The sequence below is a fragment of the Carya illinoinensis genome, chromosome 12 (genome assembly GCF_018687715.1).
Source record: "Carya illinoinensis cultivar Pawnee chromosome 12, C.illinoinensisPawnee_v1, whole genome shotgun sequence".
Lineage (NCBI taxonomy): Eukaryota > Viridiplantae > Streptophyta > Magnoliopsida > Fagales > Juglandaceae > Carya > Carya illinoinensis.
In genome coordinates this window covers 28,864,995-28,887,561 of record NC_056763.1, presented here as the reverse complement: position 1 = coordinate 28,887,561, position 22,567 = coordinate 28,864,995, and the positions used below count along the sequence as shown (strand labels likewise).

Below are 22,567 nucleotides of genomic sequence, written 5' to 3'. Positions count from 1 at the left end.
GGGTGTAAGTCTAGGCTTTATGTCACATTTTAACTGTAGAAATATTGCTGTAACAAACTACACATGAGACAGTATAATAACAGCACAAAACAACATCCCGTCTAAATTCGGGTCTGAGCCCGCCCAAAAATCTGGGTATCATTGGGCCCAATCTATAAGTTTACCATTGCTCTATTCAAACAAGCCATGACGTATTCAACTTTTGTAAATCAATCCTTTACATTCCAAGAAGGTATTGCTTTTTATTTTACTTATATCCATTTTTTTAATATTCCATTGACATTAAAGACTTGGAAAAACGAGACTTAAAAATAAATAAAATAAAATATTTCAAAACTATTAAATGTACGACTTTGGGTTTAATTGTTAGATTTATTTTATTTGTATATATTTTATTAATGTGATTAGTTACGTCATTTTTTTAATATAAAATAATTATTTTAATCAATCTTATCAATGTAATATGTGAAAAATACGTAAAAATAACAATATGCATAGCTCTTTTGTATCAAAGCACCAGCTTAAAAATAGAATTTTTTTAATTTAGAAATAGTGCATAGTTTGGGACAAAAAAACTCAAAATTCCAACTATTTTTGTAAGAGAAATGCTGGTATGAGTTATACCGCTGACAATAACAATGTTGTTTTTTTTTTTTTTTTTGAAGGGGGATAACAATGTTGTTTTGATAATGAGTAATAGTATATATTATACTATTTTTTTATTTGTATCTTATTATATTTGATGTAACGTATTTATTATTATTTAATGATAAATAAATATGTAATAAATTATTAATAATAATAATAAATGTGTTATATTTTAATTAATAAAATATAAATGGGATGGTAGTATAATAGATAAAATATTTTTTTAATAATTACATGCTTCCTCTTTTGCTGTTCATCACGAGGTGTAATGGAGCGTTTTCAACCTGAGGTTAAAGTCCAAAAACAAGTTGCACAAAGAAGGGACACCCGCGTGCTGTGCCATAGCCATATGCAATGGGAAGGAACCTACCAAAGTAGAGTCCCTGAGCAGAGACGAGATAGCCATAAAAAGGCAGAATAATGGAGTAGCTGTGCCTCTTTTATTTAGCCTTGATAATGTACGTATCAAGGTCGCAATTAATATGTTGACTTGACTCTTTCCATCTCACAATCATTACGCACTGGCCTCCTCCACCCACCAATATCTTCTTCCCACGCTTCAAGACCAACTGAAACATATTATGATTTACAATTTTATTCATCTTTTGACGTCTTTGAACGAAGATTTCGTCTTTTCTCTAAAAATGAATCATTAGACAGCTATATCTATACATACGGTATCATCATGCCTACTTTATTTTATACTTGAATTTCTTTTATGAGCGAAATATTAACTTGTTTAAAAAATAAAAAATATTGTGAGTTCGGCAAAATTTTTAAATTGATTAATATTATATACAATTTTAAGGTGTATAAATCTTGAATATTTTTATTTAAAAAGGTGAGATATATTATAAAAAATTTATAATTTTTTCAATAATAATACATGAAATTTATATACTTTAAGACTACATAAATCATGTTCTTATTAAATCTAACTTATATTGTTTGCTACTCATCATAAATTCTAGCATTCGGTTCGCGGATATAGCAAGAATGATCGATGATCAACTAGAGCTGTATAAAGGCTTTGGAGCAAAAGAAAGGTCCAATTTGCGAGCATCTAGTTTTCTAGATCAACCAGGATATATAAAATTCGAACTGATTTTTGTAATTTCATTTGGAAAAAAAAAAAAAACACATTTTCAAAATCTTAATTAAGGAGAGATTTGAGAAAATTGATTTTTTTTATTATATTTTATATAAAAATTTAAAAAAATTGTAACCATTCTGAGATAAATTATATGAAATATATGTGTACGTGCGTTGGCAAATATAGCGAGCATGACGTCGAACTAGCTAGGTAAACGTAGATGCCCTGCCCATGCATATATATTTAAAAAGAAGTTGAACAACTCCATCGTCTCAGATGGACAACGTCCGCAGTGTGGACCTCCACTAATTTATGCTTCCCACTCTGGGAATCACGGGCATCACATCTTCTTGTTTAATTTCGATCTGTTTGGAGACCAACGTAATATTTAAAGTTAGGTTTTCTTGCATTTATATAAATATGCTGCAAGTACTCAATATCGATCAAAGAAATAAATGGGAGGCTGCAAACGAATAATGATTATAAATGTACACACCCATTTCTCTGAAGAACAGTTATTAGCAGTGTTCTACAACTTAGGAGGGCCCGACCAGGATCGAGCCATATATATATGCACGTATATTTGTGTATATATATATATATATAGCTGGGAGGGCCCGGACTCCGGGGGGGCCATGCACGGTCTCTGCCTGCAGCCAGCGCCTCCTTCCGCCGCCACTGTTTGCAGGTCTCGTACTGGTATCTGATCACTACTGTTTGTAGTTAGCATGCATGGGGCGTCCATTAAACATGCAGTTAATACGTCTCAGTGGTCTCGAATATATATTTTTCTAAATAATAATAATAAAAATAATAAAAGGAGTGAGGATTCCAAATTAATATATCCAAAGTGCAAATTAATAATCAATGGCTGGTATATATATCTAATTCGCAGCAAATGAAACGCATACTCACCAGGGCTATCTGTAACTTCTCATCATGAAGCTCGAGGGATTTTTAATATTTTTATTGTTTTTTTACAGTGGGTTTTTCGAGTTTTTTGTTTATTAACCCTAACTAGTTGGATAAAGTTTTACAGTACTATGTCTGGCATGTCAATGATATGAATATAGTTTCATTCCCAACCCCACGAAAAAGGTGAAAAATTAGCTAGTGATACTGAGTCTGAAAGGCTCTGGCTGTCCTACAAAACACCACTAGTTTTCACGGTTTATTAGCAGAATTATATGGTATAGGGTTATCCATTTTTATGACTGATATTGTACGAGGCACAAGACGAGATATATACCGCGACAATATTGTCACCATCAATAATAATTTCCTGCAGCTAAGGTAGTAGCTAGCCCATGTTGTTGCATAGCCTGGTCCATCGCCTCCCTTTTGATCGGTATCTAACGCTCACATAAGAGCGCAATACAATGTCAGTGAAAGAGCATTGAATTTGTCCCTTCCTCAAGCGGGGCTGAAGACACAGTCCTCTCGAAAGGTTTTGCTTGCAGTTCCCCCCCATGTGGAAGTTAACCGTGCTGCCCACCCTCTTGAGTCTATATTCAACCGCCCATTAAATGTCGTGGAAAATGTTGAAAAGGACAAAAAGACAAAAAAATGCCACAATTTTCTTTCTCGCTTTTCATATTGTATTCTAGTGTTTAATACAAAATATCGTAAAGTATAGTCATAAAAATAAGCCCGACAACCCGCCATTCGGTAACTCTCATTCATGTTATAATTAAGAGTAATCACGTTAAGCTCACGGTTGAATTGATCCGACTCTTTTGTTAGAGCATCTATGTAGGTTTTTTTAAATTACTTTTTATTTTTAAATTTAACTTGTTTTATTAAAAATTGACCCACATTAAATTAACCAACTCATTTTTATCCTAAATATGAGTTACAGTAATTTTATTTTTAAGTTTTATTACGTATAAGCAAGTTTGTGCATCAATTTGCATACCGATAATTTTTTTTATTTAAAAATATATAAATTTTTTTTAGAAAAGTAGAAAATCTCCTATCTCATTAAATTATTTCTGTCTTCAATTCATATCATTTCGTTAAACATATGCCTTACATATCAATATCGGTACACAAATTGGTGCATGAACTCTACTTACAAGAAGATTTTTCTTTTATCTTTTTCTTTAAAGATGAAAAGTCATGTACCAAGTCTATAACAATTGTTTATTAATTTCATTTTTTTCTCTTATGTTATTTTGTTATATTTTGAGATTATTATATTACAGATATGAGACTTATGGATTGTACATATGAAAATTTTATTTACATATGAGATTTTATCATCTATGTATATATGTGATTATTATATTATAAATTGTTGGATTATGAAAATGAAAATGAATATGATTATTGGATGTTATTGAATATTAAGAAAAGAAAATAAAAAAAGTAATTAAAAATAAAAATTTATTAAAGAAATATAAATAATAATAAAATAATATTTTATTATTATAAAGAATATAATGACTAATACAACGTAAATTTTTTAAGTATCGAGTGATTTGCTAAAGTTAAAAGTTACATTTCTTCAAATTTTAAATAAATATTGGGATAACTAATCTAATGTCAATAGTCATGCATCAAATATATATACTTAAGAGTTACATTCACTTCACTTAAATGAAAACAACTCAGTGCATGAATTAATTGATTCTCATCGGCTTCCCAATATATTTCCTCGTAAAGTCCGAAATGTCTGGATCTGCAACGATATTAATGTGTATAGTACTCGACCCTTTGGAAGAAGAATCGACCATTCATTTCTTTAAATCCATGCAAGATCTTCATAAATCTATCACGGGTCTTCTTACATGGTTTCCAAAGCAAATGGCTTAATTCTCTATTATATTTTAAGCTCGTTTTCTATATATACACCAACAAGCGTTGATCATCATCTCAATCGAATCCACCACAGTACATGAAAAACAGTCCGATATGCATTTATTAAATCGGATAGATATTCCCACTTCACAACTATTGTTAAATCGATAATATAACAAAAAATATATATATTAAACTGAAAACTCAAGTAGATATTAAAAGGACACAGTAAAAAAGTAGTTCAATTAATGACATACAATTAAACTAAAATTAAAGCACAGTAAAGCAATGAGTTCACTTTACCAGGAAGTGAATCATTGTATTAACTAGAAGAAGATAAGCAGTTTAATGGCGATCGAAAAGGGGCCTACACAATATCAAACCGACTTTATAACAACAGTACTTAGTACTAGAGCTTCGTTATCACTGTGTTCAGGCCTAGGTATATAGAAACATGAAACTTCTTAGTAGGTCCACATGCAGTCAAGCTCAGTGGGACCCATTCCCGCTCTGCCACCACCGGTGCCATCGACCTTTAGGTCCTCCTGCATTGGCCATGTCCCAGACGAGCTGCAGAGGCCAGGTTCGGCGGGACCTCCGTGGAGCATAGGCACCGTGCCCTGCGAGAAGAAGAATGGCAGCTGAAGGTTGTCCTGCAAGGACCTCAGGCTCGGGAAAGTCGAGACTCCAACGTTCGTCGGAAACCGCGTGAAGGGGTCGACGGAGGCAATCGCAGGCAGTGGTGGAGCGAGGTCGAAGCTAGGGTTGAAGTTGGTGGCAGCAGCGGAGGCGGCTGCTGCGGCTATGGTGGAGAAACAGGACACGTGCTCCCTTGCAATTGGGCTGTCGTAAGAGCAGCCGTCACGATCGTTGAGGTTGACGGAGGGCGCGGCAGTGGCGGTGGGGTAGGGCGAGGAGTCAAGCAGCGGCGGGAGGGAGACCGAGGTAGGTGAGCTGGGCTCTGGGTACAGGGTAACACTAGCAGTAGAACAGATCAGGCGAGTCTTCTTCGATCCAACACTTCCTCCACCGCTGGATCCGCTCTTCTGAAACACCCGGGATATGACCCACTCATCCTGTTTGAAATAAATTTGTGTAAATATCTTGCAGTAAACAATGCAGTGAAAAGGAAAAAGTTTCTAAGAGCAAATGAAAATACAAAGATTAAGATATAATCAGAAAGGTTAGGGCACAAAGTCGCCTGCCTTCAGTTCGTTTTCATATGTTTATGTACGTTTTAGATTGACTTGATCATAAATGTACTCGTTAGAAAGCCTCCTTATGAAGATCCTAATTGAACATATTACTAGTTAAGAAAAGAAATAGTGAAATACCATAGAAGCACAGCTTAGGAATGGCACAGAAATTGTCTCTAACAATTATAAATATGAGTGCAGAACCCATTCATACGTGATTTCATCCTCCACCCACCATCTACCACTGATTTATGGGGAGAGAGAGAGAGCAACGGATTTCCTGTGAGTTATCACAACTGAATCATCTTATATTGCAATACAATCAGATACAGAAGACGAAGCGATCAAAGTTTGCATGCATTAAAAAGTTTGTGGGCGCCGAACCGAGCATTTCTAGTTTTCGATATGCGAAACGTTCTAAATTCCAGAATCAATGAAGACACCAATGCTTTTAATTTTATCCCGATGGAAATAATGCTATAAATTTTGTTTACAAAACCAGCCGAAGTGAGAGAACGAAACGTTAACAATGGCTCGAGTACTTCTACCATTTACCATTCAAGTCCGAAGCAGAAGGAAGGTGGAACAGAACTACGATCAACAACTACCGAGGAGCGGGAGCATTCCGAACAACAGAACTATCAACTGAAAAACCTACCCTAACCTTTTCAGACTTTCCCTGAAAAAACCCATCATCCATAGATACATTGCCGTAAATAAAGCCTAAAATCGCGGAAAATAAAAAAGCTAACGCCTAAGACCAACTCCTCCAACGCTACGTAATTTATTTATATAAATAAAAAACAATAATACGTAACCTCTACAATAGTAATGGAGCCTTTATGCTGGAAAGTGGAAAGAACAAAACAATCTACTCACGCACTCAGAGAGAGAGGGAGAGAGGGAGAGAGAGCGAGAGAGAGAACCTTGGAACTCCTAGAGAGGTAATGGTAAGCAAATTTGCCTTCAAGTCGGTACTCGTGCATGACCCAGTTACTCTTCTCTCCTTTAGGAGCTCTTCCTCGGTAGAACACCAGCGTCTTCTTCATCCCCACGAGAGAACCAGTCTTGGAGCTGTAAATCTCCCTGTCTTTCCCAGTAGCCTTCCAGTATCCAGCCTCAGTAGCCCTGTTAGTTCTAAGGCCAGTTGGGTACTTGCGGTCACGCAGGCTGAAGAAGTACCACTCTTTCTCTCCTATCTTTGCTTTCTCTGAAAAAAAAAAAAAATACAAGGTCGAGAAAAATATAAAATCTATCAAACTTGTGAATCTCGTTGGTGACCAGAAATGAGCTTTGAAAAAAAAGTAAATACCAGGTAGCTCCCATGGCTCGCACTTGTTGAGGTCAACTTCGGCAATGGCTCTGCCGGTGAAGTTGCTGTCCAAGACTTTCTTGAGGAGGTAGTATGTGATAAGTTCTTCATCAGTTGGGTGAAAGCGAAATCCAGGAGGCAAGTGGGCATCCGTGTTATCAAAATAGCCGTAGGACTCCATGGAAATCCAGCTAGAAGTCACAGGCTAAAAAGAAGCTTAATGAGCCAAAAAGCTAAAGCAAGGAGTTTGATAGCCTTTAGAGACTGGCAAGGGTTGTCAATAACACAGGTCAGAATCTTGCTTCCAATCTTCAAGAATCTGTGAAAACCAATTCAGAGAACGACAAGGAGTTGGTGAACTCAAGATCAGAAGTCATAGTGGAGGGAGGAGAAGGAGGTTTGCTCTGGGTTGTTGTTAGTTTAACTCATAGGTGGGGTTGAGAAAGAGAGTGATCTTATATGGGTTTCATGGGGATTTTGATGAATCGGGTGGCAGGGAGAAAGGCGAAATAATAAGGTATGATATGGCTGGAAAATCTCTGTGTTTTCTCTGCCCTGTCCTTTCCTGTTACTCTGATCACTCTCTCTCTTTCTGCTGTTCTGCCAAGGTCCTTATCATGTCCATATAGCTAGAGAGAGAGGGTGATGTATGTGTCTGAAGAGTGGCTCGGGGGTTCTGCTTTGAGTATGCGTGCGTGCGTGAGAAAGTGTGCAGGTATTCCTCTGTCAGTGAAGAAAATGAAAGGGAGGGAACAGAAAGTATTTTACGAGAGAGGTCCTCTTGTGGTGGAAAGGAGGGGAGAGGGAAGATGGGGGAGAAAGATAAAAAGAGAGACTTTCACCATGGATATCAATAAAGCTGTTTCAAATCTCCCCTTGTCAGCACAGTGCGTAATTAAATAATCAAATAGACAAGCCAAGCCAAAGGTTATCACACGCCATCTTCTTTTGGTACTCTCTCACACACACAGATACACGCACTCTCTCTCTCTCCAACACTGTTTCTCCATGAGATTCACTTATGATCGTCTTTGTTTTCGGGCATTTGTTCATTTGTTTGGATTCCGATGTCCTCCAGCCAAAGTTAAAAGAGCATATATGGTTGCTGCAACCTACATCTAATAATACGATTTCACTTTTTTATCACTTTTCCAAGAACTGCTTTTGCCATTTACTTATATATATATATATGACATTTTTTTGATACTGAGGTACAGCAACAGTTGGACGCATAAGACAACTAAGTTTCCCCCAGGAAGCAGCTAAAAGCAAGGTGGATAAAAAAAAACAAAAGAAAAAAAAAAAGTTCACCAGCCATCGTGTTGTAAGCTTTTTGTATCCTTGTTGGCTATTGGAATGGTTGGGGATCGTTGCTTGATGCACCCTCATATATATATTATTCTATTCTTCAATGCACACTACGTACCCCTTTTGTTTATATATGTATATTCACATGCAAATTCGATGATATATAGTCTTGTATTGAAAGGATTTCATTGTTCTACTGTGGAACTGTTGCTTGATCATATTAAATCTACTATGAGATATGTAAAGTGAACAATGGAGAGGATGAAGTTATCTATTTGCTGTATTGTTGTAGATGTTCCATCTATTCCAGGGGCAAAAAAAAGGTACAAATACAGTCATTTAAGACTGTTTCAGTACTTGCATGTGCTGCATGTTGATCGTCCTGATGATGCTTAGTGAACAGTGAATATCGTGAGAAAGCAGAAGTTGATACAAATCTCACATCTTGTTGATCTAATTAAATGTTCAATCGTAATCGGTTTCTGATTAAAAAGTAAAACTGCAAAGTTCCTTTTATAAGTAACAACAAAATAACCAATAGCCATCATTTTCAAACTACATGTCAAAAGTAGCAAAATATTCTGTTCTCTATAGAGGAAACAAAAGTCCATCATAATGAGTATCTTAACTCCATATTTTTGTCTTCTCCATCTATGCCCACGCAAAGATCAGCTGTTCCCAAAAAAAAAAAAAAATTTGAAAAAATGGGAAGGAAAAATGACTGTATTTGCATATCTGCACTGCAAAAAAGAGTAATAACGTAACCCAACACTCAGCAGCTATGTGCCATGAAGATGAAAACATAGATGCATGCCCAGCTCTTTAAACGATCGAAATACCGGATTGATTAGTTGTTGGAATCGCCGAATCGATTTGTTGATTTTACACCCAAATGAACCATCACCCATTAAATTGATTAAGATTTCTTACTTTTTAGTAACATAAAAGACTGTGAATCCCAAAAAGAATGGTAGACAAAAGGTGGGGCTTCTTTTTCTGGGTTCTTTTACACGAATTCTAACACTGTGTGAGTTCAAATCATCTGGATTTCGACCGAGGAATAAATGATTAATTAAGCATATGTATATGTTTGTATTGAGCAATCCCATCTATCCATCCAATCCATTCCATCCATCACAATCAGTGAGAGATGAAGGGGGAGAGGGATTGATGCAATGAGATTTTGACACATCATGCTCGGATTTTGAGAGTACAGCTCCACTCTCAGGCTTTACATCTAATCATCTCTTCAATCTGCAATACTACTGTCCGGGGGTCTCCCTCTTGTCGCTACCCTTCTTCTTTGCACCATCTCCTTCGCTACTCCCTAACAGCATTTACCCAAAAAAGGCCAAAAGGTTACCCCCCACCATATATTCTCTTGTTTTGGTCACCTCTGCCTGGTAGCCGCTAGGTTTTCCTCGACCCTTGGAAAAAAGAAAATGAATGAACACATTGTTCCATTTTCACTCCTTCGTTTTGCTCTATTAATCTTTTTGTTGTGGTCACCTTCCTTTATAATTTGACATGGCTCAATAAGGATTTTTTTTGTTCATACGACAGAGTTTTTAAGACTCACTTAAGAAATTTAAAAAACCAACACAACAATCCACCATTATTTTTCTTGATTATATTTTAATTTAATCAAGAAAAACTTAAAATTTGATATGTATATATACGTGCTTGCCGAGATTAAAACTTTTTGTTTGTTTTTCTTGATTAGATTAAAATATATACATATCAAATTTAATAAGAGAATTTTTCAGAAATTTAGTTTTGTTTCCGTTTAAAAAATAAAATTAATAATAAAAATAAGAATCTAGTTTTGTTGCCTTTTAAAAAATATAAAGGAAAATAAGAAAATTAGGGGGCACGAGGATTAATTAGAAATGGGTGATGCTATTTTATGGGCCTTCTATATAACTTTTATTTCTAGGAAGGCCCGTTACAGGCCCATATTGTGCCCTATACCTCTTTTAACAAGAAACCAGGCTTAGATAATGGATCCTAGTAAGCAACAAGCTGCCTCATTTCGCATGGAGCTTCACTTCATTAATCAAAATACTTTTGGGACTATCTCCTCTGGGGAAGGGAAGCCTTATCAGAGTATCAGAATGTCCAGACTTCTCAAATTCATGCAAAACAGGTCAGAGGGTTTCAAAAGTGGGAAAAACCAGCTTGTGACATTATTAAAATGAATTGGAATGCTTCCTTAGATATGAAAAAGAAACAAATAGTAGTGAGAATTATTATAAACGATGAAGAGGGAGAATCGATGGTTGCTGTATGTGACCAACAAAATTATGTTGAAGATCCTATGGTGGTAGAGTACATTGCTCTGCATAAGACTTTGAAATTATGCATTGATCTTAATATAAAGAATGCAATTTTTGAAGGAGATACAAAAATTGTTATTATGGCAGTTAATAGGGAAGAAGAGGAAATGTCTTGCACTGGTTCATTGGTTGAAGATGTTAAGTTTTTCTTTAACAAGAATAGAGATTGACAGCTGCAATTTACATATAGAGAGAATAATACAGTAGCACATTCTTTAGCTAGGACTACTTTAGGTTTGTTAGACCAAAAAATGTGTATAGAAGACATGCCAGTCTTTGTTGTGAAGGATCTGGAAAATGACAAGCGTTGTAGTAATGAAATTTATCAAAAAAAAAAAAAAAGCTTTTGGGACAATTTGATTTGGTTGGTTCTCTATAATGTCAATTATAAATTTAAAAAAGACAAGTTTCATAAGATTCTTTATATAAAAGTAGATCCAATTAAAAAATAAAAATAAATTTTTATATTTTTTATGATAGGGTTCACCTTTTTATAAAGAGAAATTATTCACAATTTTTTTTAATAATAGATTCTACTATTTTTAAAAAGATTATGGCTTAATATACGACTGTTTTTTATCTAGTACTTTCACAAATCATCACAAAAGGCAAAGGAAAAGGATAAAGTTTGAAAACTTTTTGTTGCTTTGAGATGTACAAATGACAACTCCTGATATCTGACTACTTTTGAAATGTGGAACATCGTCTTGTTGCCGAAAGCTTGTAGAGATTCCTCTCATTTCTTGCATCTAATATCAGAGCAGAGATACCTTTAAGAAAGTAGCAGGATTCCGATGGTGTGACATGCACCTACTCTCCTTGCAAATCAATCTTAAAGAGTTAGACCAACAGAGAAAGGTTAACGGGCAGAATGATTGAAAAAGAGTATTATCAATCCGGACTTTCCACATCTAAATCCTCAGGAAGTTTACACATTTTTGCGTGATGATCACTTGTGGGCGCAGTTTTGAATGCATGCTGCGTTTCTTCGCATGTCAATGTCCGGCTAGCTGCCATCTTTGGATTTGAATTCTGGGGAGTTTTCATTGTGCAACTTCAGAGTAAATTCACAAATTTTCGAGCAAAGATTAAGTTTTGCCTATTTTTTTAATTAAATTGAGATTAACTGTTAAAAATTAATTTTTTTTATGCGAATTTTATATTTAATAATTTTTTTAGTTCAAAATTAATGTGCAGAATTAACATATTTTATGACCATAAATATTACTTCTGATTGAAATATTTTGTTTACATCTCTTTGAATTTGAACCGTAATAAATGTTGGAAAAAAAATTATTAGAAATTCTTGTACTTGTATATCATGTGTGTCTTATCAGGCCGAGAACATTTTCTAGAAATTATGTTGGTTGAAATCAACTTCAATCAACTTGTCTCGCTTGTTGGCAGATCAACTTCCTCGCCAGTACTCATCGGAATCACATGCCAATTGATTTGTCTCACTTCTTGGCCCACATAAAAATTTAAAAAAAATAAAATAAAATAAAATAAAATCCTAGAAATTAAAAGAATAATATGTATAGGGTACGTAGTGACAAATGATATTAGACAATCATCGTGAACCACATGAATTGTTGTTCAGTGTCGCTGCACATTATAAATACGATTATTATTTTGGTTGGGCTATCAGTTTCGAGCTTAATCAACTCTTTAAGTTTGAAGGCTGACTTTTTTAAAAAATAAAATAATATAAATTGTTGTTTGGTAATCAAATACAGAGGCCAAAGTCATTATAGGTTACGATTAGATATTGGGCTGAATTGATATGAATTGAGTTTTTTTATAAATAATAATAATTTAAAATGGTAGAATGAGTTTTGTAAAATCCTTCTAAGATAAATTTAGATGTATTTGAATGTTAAAATAAGTTTAAATATTTTTAAGAAAAGTTGAAAAAGATTGTAGATCGTGTGTAAAGAGGTGTTGAGTTGAAAAATGTTATGGGTCATTGGGTCCCATATATAAAAAAGTCTTGAGTTAAATGATTTTTAGTAATTTGAAAGTTTTATATTTAGATGTTAAGCTAGATGCAAATTTAAACTCAACCCAAATGAATTGAGATAAGACCATATTCCAAACGAACGGGACAGATGTACATGTTTAGCGTGCATGGCTTCTTTTATGTTCTGGGTGAACAACTAAAGAGATCTTTATAAGACATACTTGGTACGATATTGACGGGCTGCTTTTTTTTTTTTTTTTTACGAGGAAATCAGGAATTCAAAAGAGATACAAAGGACTCCAGATTTGGAAAATGGATTAGCCCACATGATTGTTTTGGGCGAGAAATTATGTTGTTTATAATGATTTTTTAAGTGACACTATCGGGTAGAAAATAGTAAAGAAGTTTAAAAATAAGAAAAGAATTAATGATGAGCATGAATGATTCACATTTTCCCGATTAATTATCTCATGATTCCCTTGCTCTCTTATATATATCTCCACCACCTATAGACTATAGTCCTGATCACCGATCTGTTGTGCCGCCTCAGTTTCCACGTTCTTTCTCTTGAAAGCCATGGAAAAGAGCAGCTATTCTTCTCATGATCAGGAATCAGCTGTGTGATATATGGTAATGATCTTTAAAAAGTTAAACAGGCTGATCTGTGATAGTACACTGCTTCTATCCCCATTTTGTTGTGAAGATGGAGTTTGGAAATGGCAGTGATCAATTTAAAGTTCATGTTTTCTCATCACCATCTGAGGTGAGAACTCATTACCCAATCTTTTATATCACTCTGTACTGTATCAGTCTTTCATACCAAATAATTAACCATCCCTTTTCATTTACGTCGTTTTATCAATCAGTTGCTTGAAAAGCTAAAGCAACCATATCCAGCAATGTATTCCAGCGCATTTTGATGGAATTATTCTTGATCCAACCATGATGGTAATCACATGGTTCATCGAGGGCATGGTATTTTTTGACACAGCCATTATTTTAGATGGGTGAGCATTATATAATATTCATGATCTTTGGTTCATATAAACTCATCTGATCTGCTAAGCAAAAGTTAAGGTCTAATGCAATCCACTCGGGTCAGAATTGGAAATATAACTGTGGAGGAAGCCAAAGATGCGCCTGAAATGAGGTTTGTAGGAAGCACGCCGCCTATAATGCCAATCATCATGTGGGATGAACAACCCATTAAAGATGGTAAGAATTGTCCTCTATGCCTTAAAAGAATAGATGCTTTTCAGATGCTCGGTATCAGATCAGGGTTTTCCTTCTGTATGTTTGATCAACAATGTGACATTTTTTCTTTCAAATCAACAATTCAACCATGAATGAGATTTCGAAACACTTTCATGTTTGATGTTTCCTAACAGGCAAGGTTTGGAGAATTGACAATGGCACTCTGATCTACTTTGGAATGATATGGTAGCAAGGGCTAAAATGCAGAGGATACCTGTTCCGTATCAAGTGTAGTCAAAACCAAGTATAAACTAGGGAGGCTGAAAGAGTGGTTTCATCTTGCTTTTAGATGCCTCATTCCTCCTCCTCCTTGTTGCAGAGGCCTTCGCCATTGTCGCCTTTTTTTTTCCCTTTCTTTTTCTGTATGAATGTGGGGAAAAAGTTCTGAATAAAACGGTATCGGCATGGTCATATGGAACTTATATATTTAGCAGATGTACAAATTGGTAGCCAAAAGACGGGCTAACTGAACTGCCTTGCTTTCTTGTATTTGAAATTTTGAAGCTTCGAAGCACTGCCCCGCATGCCAAAATCTTGAAGTAGGGGCGGACCTATGTGATCAGTTGGAGCATCAAAAGTTATAAAATAAATTAAATAAATAGTCACTAATTCAGATTAGCATATAACGTTTGATTGTTTGTATACTTTCACGATCGAGTAGGGCCGCCCCCACATGAACGCCACGTGCGTGCATGCATGCATACGAAGGAAGCCACCTCGCTATAGATTAGACCTGATAGAGACTCTCTCGCTTGAATTTTCATTAATTTTCGGTCTCCCATTTTCTTCGTAGGGTCTCTGCCTCCACTAGTTTCTTAACCGATCGAAGAGCACCACTTTCACAACCATAATCCTCTCCAAAGCTTAATCTCCCCAACTTCCCAGAATTATTTCAACAAGTGATGGATTTCTGTCGCAGCCAAAACCGAAAACACCCATCCAAACACAACAAAAAGAGGCTAAATCCTGAGCAAGTGAGGCTCCTGGAGAGAAGCTTCACTTCTAACAGCAAGCTGGAGCCTGAGCGCAAGCTTCAGCTCGCAGAACAACTCGGTGTGCCCCCGAGACAGGTTGCTATTTGGTACCAAAACAAGCGAGCCCGGTGGAAGACCCAAAGCCTTGAGCTTGAATACAACGTGCTTCATCAAGAGCTAGAAAATGCATTAGTTGAAAAGAGGCGGCTCGAGAAAGACGTGGAGCGGCTTAAAGGAGAGTTGGCGAAAGCTCAAGAGAAGGTTCTTGCTTTGAATCAAACAGGGTCGGCTCAGGTTTCTTGTACTTCTATTTCTTTTGACGAGGCTGCAGGAAGCTCAAGTTTGCATGACCAGGGTGCAAATTGTACTGCAGAGAAAGGCGAGGGTTTCCCACTTGATCAGGACTTCTATGCTTGTTTGATTGGTGAAAATGGGTCAAGCTGGGATTAAGTGGGTATAGCAAGAAATGTTCAATGATTTTTTGTTTGAATGATTCCTGAAAATTCGTACTTTTCAGTTTTTTACTGCAAATTTTAATCAGGTATGTGTTGCGCATGCATCCTCTAGAACAAACAGCGACGACTGACGCATCAATGAGTAAACAAACTTCCAAGACCGACTTTGTAGACGATTGGGTCGAGTTTGATGGAGAAGAACATGAATATTTAGTGAAAATAGTAACTGATGGAAATGCCTAATTATGTGCTATATATAGTCCATTGCATATATAGGAGCCATCTCTGTTCTTCTACTTCAAATTCTCTTTCCTTTTGGGATTCAGAGATTGTATTTTATCTTTACCTAGTTATATTGCGTGTAACTTCAGTGTGGAATAACTTCTAAACCTCCCAAATTGTAAATGGGCATCTTCAATTTGCCTGAGCAGTTACGCACTGCCATTCGAGCAATTAGAGTTGCTCTAACAGAGCATTGTATCAGGTTGATTTAAAATGTGAAATCTACTTTCCAAAGATTTGCCCGAGATTACAGCTCTTAGCACCATTGAGAAGAGAGAGATGTGTACTCAGTGGGAACTGCACTATCCGTGCGAGTATCTAGATAGATAGACTTTACCGGTATTCATCCATGTCATATATCCTGACCTAGGTTTAACACGATCCACCTATTGCTAATAGTGTCTGCACTCTCCAGGTGGGACTGAAATGATTAGCACCCAAGGCTCTACAGAACATGACTTGGACTTAACTTTTACCCGAAGCCAAAAATTTCTGAGGTGCTCAACCATATTTTGTCTGTCTCTGCTCATAGGATTCTCTCCATGAGAACAAGTTTGTGATTATGATATATAATTGCAAGAAGCAGGACCAGGTTGAAATCCTTTTGTTTTGACTCTCCAGTCTTCAGCAGATCTTCAACAGATGGGGAGAGTCGGAGACACAGCAACAGGAATTAGGTTGGTTGTGCCAAGCCATGTCTGCAAGCTTAGAATGAGACCGATCCTAACGTAGAACTCAATCTCATGTTAAACATGGCAAGGCTCAGGGTCCACGCTTTGATTTCTGCCTGATAAATGGATCTTTCGCAATTCTCTACAGCCTTTTTGTTAGACTTAAATATATATCCCTAGTCGTTAGACTTAAAAACACGAAGTCCAACTTTCACGTAGAATGTTCTTTGTTTCCACTTTCAAGTTCAAGCAGATGGGGTCAAACCACACATGGCCTCCCTCAGTTAGCCCATTTGCAGCCTTATTTTTTATTTTCCAATTAGGTGGGATGTTGATCTTCAATGGATAACGTATCAATTAATAAATGATCAGGGATGGGAAGAACCCTCACGTGGTATGCTTTTAATTTGTTGAGGGGTAAAAAGTTGGGCAAGAATGGAGTCTATGGATGACCCTTTTCAGTCTTCTTCTAGTGGATATGAAAAGGTTGAAACTCTGGATCTGTTGGAGGAGTGTTGGTTCTTTGGGAAGTCGCTTAATAGAAAAACAAGGATGTAAAGGTGCTATTCAGATCCTTCTTCAATCAAGTTGTTTGATTTGAGGCCTAAGCTGTGCGCATTTGTGTTGATGATTGTATGGAAGTGAGTTTTACAATTTCTGCATTATCTTGCTTTTATAATGATGAACTTGCATTCTGGACTCTAGGGCATGACACGGACGGTATAGTCTTGCAAAATACAGACCAACAAGGAATCCGGAGGTGGAAACCAATAACTCGGGCTGCACCAACGACATGAGGCGGCAACTCCTGAACCAAACAAAGTTGAGGAAGAGCAAAAGCGATCTTGAGTTTGAAGAAGTACAAGGTTTCACATTCGACAAAGACTTCAACCCAGATGTGGTTAAGATACTTCCTGGTTTGCAAGAGAAGAAGAGTGAGGAATTGGAGGAAGATAGGTTGAGGTGGCCTTATCTTTCCGAGGCATGGTTTGTGCAAAGCTGTGCCCCTCCAATTCCAAACTGGGCTTCCGATGTATGGAAGACGTGAAGGCACAAATAAAGTTTTTGGGCTAAAGCTGTGGCTTTGAATGTGGGCTAAGAGTGCTGCAGATCGATCAACAAATGAAATTTGACACCAGAATGAGATTTGCTATGCCTATCATGCTAAAACTATCTAATCCATAAGAACTCTGTAGTCTGATAATTTTATTTTATTTTATTTTTTTCTCTTTTTGCAATTCCTTGTTACATTAATTTTAAGGAAAAAAACTTAATCGAAATCCTAAATTTAAAAAAAAAAAAAATTAAAAGTCTTGATTTCTTCTCCTTTTTCAGCAGAGATTTCGCGACCACTTATCCTTAAAATCATAGAAAAGTTATTGATTAAGAAAATGACTTGATGCATCCTTTTTTTTGGATGGCGTTTGGTTTGAAGTTATTCTCTCTCTCTCTCTCTCTCTCTCTCTCTCTCTCTCTCCATGGAACAAGTTAATTTCTTTCAAGAATCATAATAAGAGGGGAAAAAAAAAAAAAAACTGTGCAAATAAAATATTATCTGATGAAGAAAAGGTGAGAAAAGAGTGGAAAAGAAGAAATAAAAAAACATAAAAAATCTAAAATGCATGCCGGATATCATCACCTCAAATCCCCACCAAAATCTAAGCAGCTAAAACATGAGATATTATCGTATCTTCTTCTTCCATTCCGAAACAAGAACAATATATTTCATATTTTCATGAGACAGACCCAAATCATCGAGAATCGAAATCTGACATAACCACAAAACCTCCAATGTTGCAGTCTCTCTCCTATCACTTCCTCAGTCCCAACTTCCCCATCTCCCTACCTCACCTCCACAATTCCTCTCTTTGCCCATCCCCTCTTCTCAGCGTCCCTTACAGACCCACTAATCTCCACCATGTCTCAGCCCTCCCTCGCACTGGACCCGAGACATGGCTTGCCCAGGTCCCCGAAACTACATCCACTGCTGCACCGGAGGAGGGTCCTATCGAGCTCCCACCGTCTACTCCTTCCATTTTTGCCTCCACAGACGACCCTTCTCCTATCCAAGTTGCCACCAGTGTTCTCCTCACGGGTGCCATCTCTGTATTCCTCTTCCGCGCTGTCCGTCGCCGCGCCAAGCGTGCCAAAGAACTGGTATTCATCCTGATTCACTCCTTTTTTCTGAGTTTTGCAATTTTATTTATTAAAATTCTTCACTTATGATTTTTAGGAATGGGTTTTGGTGGGGTTTTGTTTACTCTAATCCTGCATTTGCGTTTGTTATGAGAATTGAGGTGATATCAATGTGGTATGGAAGGGGACGGAACGGTAAAGTTGGTAGAATTTTCACATTGACACCTTCCACCATGAAATTTGAACTGGGAGTTTTCATGCTCGAAAAATTTTCAAAATTCCCCACATAGCTTCAAATGCCGCATTATGGAGTTCATTCACTGTATACATGTGGTTTATCATTGTTACGAGCTGCGTCCAATTGATTTTTAGTTCATTTCAATAGTTCCGCGTTGCTAAGTGTTATTATGACTTCTTTCAATTCTGCTTTTTTGTGTGTTTGAGTGGTATTGAGGGTGTATTTGGATTTTGATGAAGTTGGTTTTGGCGGGTCTAGAAAATTAGGTCTTCGGGAGTGAAGTCATTGAAGGAGGAGGCAGTGGATACCTTGAGAGCAATGGGGTCGGCTCCTGTTGAAACCAACTCTCCTCCTTCACCTGTTCAAGCATTCTTGGGTGGAGTGTCAGCGGGCGTGATTGCACTTATTCTCTACAAGTTCGCTACTACAATTGAGGCATCTCTCAATCGCCAGGCGCTTTCAGATAGTTTTTCGGTTTGTTCTTTGATCCCCTACCTTTTCACTACCTTTAGCACCACATTAAATGAAGACAAGTTATAAGGAATTGCACTTTGTAAAAATAATATGATAGTGTTGGAGTCTAGCTCAGTGGTGTGTTGGGTGTGTCAGCATTTAATTCTCAAATAAGATTGGATGGTCACTGGCAGTCTTAATTTCCTAACCACAACTTACAACATTGGCTGGATGTCTGATGATTATCCTGGAGTTGAGAGTTGGAGCTTAGTTAATCCTTCTTCTATGATTCTTTAAGCATTCATCAGACTGGTCACTGAAGCTTTTAAAGTTCCAGCATTTTGATAATCATGTTGTGATGGTTCCAACTGTTTGATATCCATCATAGGATCAGTTTCTTAGAAATTCTTCTTTGGGGTTTCTCATTTCTAATTCCAGATTTCAAAACGGGGACCATTTTCTGAATATAATATGAAAAGGTTTTACTACTTACAAATCCACTGTGTCAACATACTACTTGAGACCCATTTTGGTTTATATAAAATTAAAATACCAATAATTTTTCATCATTGTGGAGTCTACTTCAGTGGTGTGTTGGGTGTGTCAAAAGCAGGCTTACAAATAGATTTTTTTCAAGATGTATGCTCTGCCAGTTACATACGGTTATGTCCATCCTTTGCAATTAGCCAGGCTTTCCTAAATAGGCCTTTGACTGTGTGATTTTATCTTAAATGAATTCGTTCATATTCAGTCTCTAAATAATATTGTTTCCCATATTTGTGGTTCTGGAAAAAATATATTTTCCAGACTCAACCGTTCTCTATCTAGGTGTGTATTTCTATGCAGCATTTTGATAAATGCAAGAAGAATCATCATTTAATTAGAAACCATGTGGTACATCCAAGATACAATATTGTTTGTGCTATATATGTTGTCTACAAGAAAACAAAAATGGAAGAAATCATCTTTTTATACAAGAGCATGTGACAATGGACTTTCCTAAACTAACTAATGAAGGAAATTCTTCAAAAAAACACCTTCTACATTATGATCATACACGGTATGCTTGTCTGTTCAAGAATATCTTGATGATGATTGCTATGTCTTGAGAGGGTCATCATTTAATTCTGACACTAGCTTGTTTTCATAATTTCCAGGTCCGCCAGATAACTATAACCATAAGGTAGTTCCTACTACTACATTCTTCCTGGAAAAGTTGTTGTTGACTTATATAGGAAAAGAAATCGTCATCATCTCGCTTCTGCTGTTTACAGGACTATTGTAAATGGTTTGTGCTACCTTGCAACCTTTGTTTTTGGCGCCAACTCTATTGGGCTATTCCTTTATTCTGGTCAGCTTGCCATGAACTCCATGATGGAAGGTTCTACAAATGAAGAAAACAAAAGCAAAGGTGATGAGCCTTTAGACTCACCAAATTCAACAGCTGAGAGTGCCACAGATACCACTGAGGTAAGCAGCAGCAAAGGAGATCAAAGTTCTAATGATAAACAATAATTGAAGGGAGCTGAAATTGAAGTATAGGAATTTGTAGAAAATATCATCAAAATTACTCAAGCATTTTTATCATCATGGTCTTTACTCATGATAGCTGTGTACTCAATCCACCATGCTAATTCTAGATTATTATAGTAGAAAGATTAATGCTGTTTTATACACCCATTGTGAATTTTTGACTGACAAATTTTTGGTTTTGGTGATGAAAATCATCAAGGAGGGATGATTTAAAGAAGTTTGACTGCTATAACCGTTCCGGGCATGTCTTTCTGAAATCTTCAATCCAAGTCCTTTTTTATTCATAACATCCTGGCTGGTGATCATCGTTTTCCTTCTGTACAAATGATATGATAGCATTATTGACCACCTGCAGTTGTGCTCCCATCCCCTTGCAATCTTTTGTGGTGCACAATGGCCCTATTGACTGCAGTTAGTTCATCCCAAATTTTCCTTAGCCATGTTAGGATTCTAGGCTAGTTAAAATCGATGCGCTGGAGTCGCATTTGTATCAAGAATTTGAAAAATCACCACCACCGAAGAAACAAACGTGGGTATTGGACCAATATCAATAGCAGCAATGTGGTGGCAAAGGAGATTGCCCGTAGCCCGACAGACCAGACAGCACTTCCCCTGTATCAAAATACTTCATGCGCATACCTCACGGCAATATCGCTGTTTGGCATACTGACGAGAAAATTGGGATGGACTACGCTCCTTGTACATTGGATAAGATCCTGGACAAAAAGGCTCCCCTACTGGTATTGGTTAACTAAAATGCCTAATCATTTTGTCTAAAAGCGAATAATTACGACCAAGAAATAACAACTTGCAAAGACTACATACTCTTCTCTTCACATACCACTCGCTGTTGAACAGTGTTTCCATTTTATGACTGAAATACAGGTCTTGCTCGTACAAAATTCAACACTCAAAAAAGAGAAAGGACTCCGAGATATAAATCATACTTCACTGACTTTTGGGGATTAATATTCTATGATCTATCTAAAGCCGCATTACCTTTCAACATGACTGGCCTTTTGGGTTTGGAGCTAGCTGTTGGGAGCAAGCTTCGAGGGATACCCTTGAATGGACTCAACACAATGCAGAGGAAACCTTTACCAAAAAGAGAGGCAAGAGGACCCTTATTTGCTTGTCGTCTGGCACCCCTTTGGGCTTTAGTTTATCCCATTCCTTTACATGTATGTGCCACTATTATTGAGATTGTGATTCTCCAAAACTCTCTCATAGTTGCAAAATGGAGATCTCTCTTTTAACCGAATTAAATCGCCTGATTTTAAAGTGATAAATATATAACATAAATTTTAAAATATTTAATACCACCTGAATAAGGTTATTGGGCAGAGTAAATTTCACATGACCAATTAATGTTTGTGTTATAGGACCAGTTCTTACCACTGGGCATGCCATACAATTCAACTTTCTTTTTTTTTTTTTTTTTTTTTTTTTCATATTTTTAAATATATATATTTTAAAAAATACACCAATATATTTATAATTACTTCTTTAATTATTAAATTTAAAAAAAAATACATTTTTACCGAGCGGTACAGCTCAAGGATTATGCCTGTGTTAAATTCCATTAAGAAATTGAAGAGGATAGGAACTGCCACTAAAACCCAGCAATACGTCGTTCTGGAGCCATATGTACGGATTCTACTTTTTCTTTCTTTTTGGTTCCAAGAATTTGCCTTTGTCCCTTGCTCACGCCTCATAGATCTCATATAAAGAAAACCCACAAAGCGAGAAAAGGTGAAATAAAAATCTATAAAGCACTGGAAAGGCTGAAATCTCTGTCAAAAGAAATGATATTGAACCCATCAACTTCTGCAGCCTTGGAAATTGATTACTGCATGCTATTTCCATATAGATTTTGAAAAGTAAAACTAAGATTGCCAATGCTTCGAAACTCAGGAAAT

The 22,567-nt window shown here is 36.6% G+C and overlaps 3 protein-coding genes across 4 annotated transcripts; 2 read left to right on the top strand and 1 right to left on the bottom strand.

The window, feature by feature from the left end:
- Positions 1–4,762: 4,762 nt before the first annotated feature.
- On the bottom strand, positions 4,763–8,105 carry LOC122289104 (protein CUP-SHAPED COTYLEDON 2-like). The gene is made up of 3 exons (XM_043096047.1): positions 7,049–8,105; positions 6,663–6,946; positions 4,763–5,616 (listed from the first exon to the last, which is right to left on the bottom strand). Exons 1-3 carry the CDS (start codon positions 7,227–7,229, stop codon positions 5,005–5,007), a joined length of 1,077 nt encoding a protein of 358 aa, XP_042951981.1. The 5' UTR covers positions 7,230–8,105; the 3' UTR covers positions 4,763–5,004.
- A 6,559-nt stretch (positions 8,106–14,664) lies between these two features.
- Positions 14,665–17,526, top strand: LOC122289009 (homeobox-leucine zipper protein ATHB-52-like). 2 transcript variants are annotated; one of them, XR_006236072.1, is made up of 2 exons: positions 14,665–16,848; positions 16,994–17,526. XR_006236072.1 is itself a non-coding variant. In XM_043095879.1 (2 exons), exon 1 carries the CDS (start codon positions 14,809–14,811, stop codon positions 15,328–15,330), a length of 522 nt encoding a protein of 173 aa, XP_042951813.1. In that variant the 5' UTR covers positions 14,665–14,808; the 3' UTR covers positions 16,994–17,526. The 2 variants fall into 2 exon arrangements, 1 of the variants encoding a protein (XP_042951813.1); XM_043095879.1 differs by having other exon boundaries at positions 14,665–15,330.
- Positions 17,527–17,915: 389 nt separating this feature from the next.
- On the top strand, positions 17,916–20,789 carry LOC122289008. The gene is made up of 4 exons (XM_043095878.1): positions 17,916–18,445; positions 18,921–19,136; positions 20,273–20,298; positions 20,390–20,789. Exons 1-4 carry the CDS (start codon positions 18,080–18,082, stop codon positions 20,628–20,630), a joined length of 849 nt encoding a protein of 282 aa, XP_042951812.1. The 5' UTR covers positions 17,916–18,079; the 3' UTR covers positions 20,631–20,789.
- Positions 20,790–22,567: the final 1,778 nt, after the last annotated feature.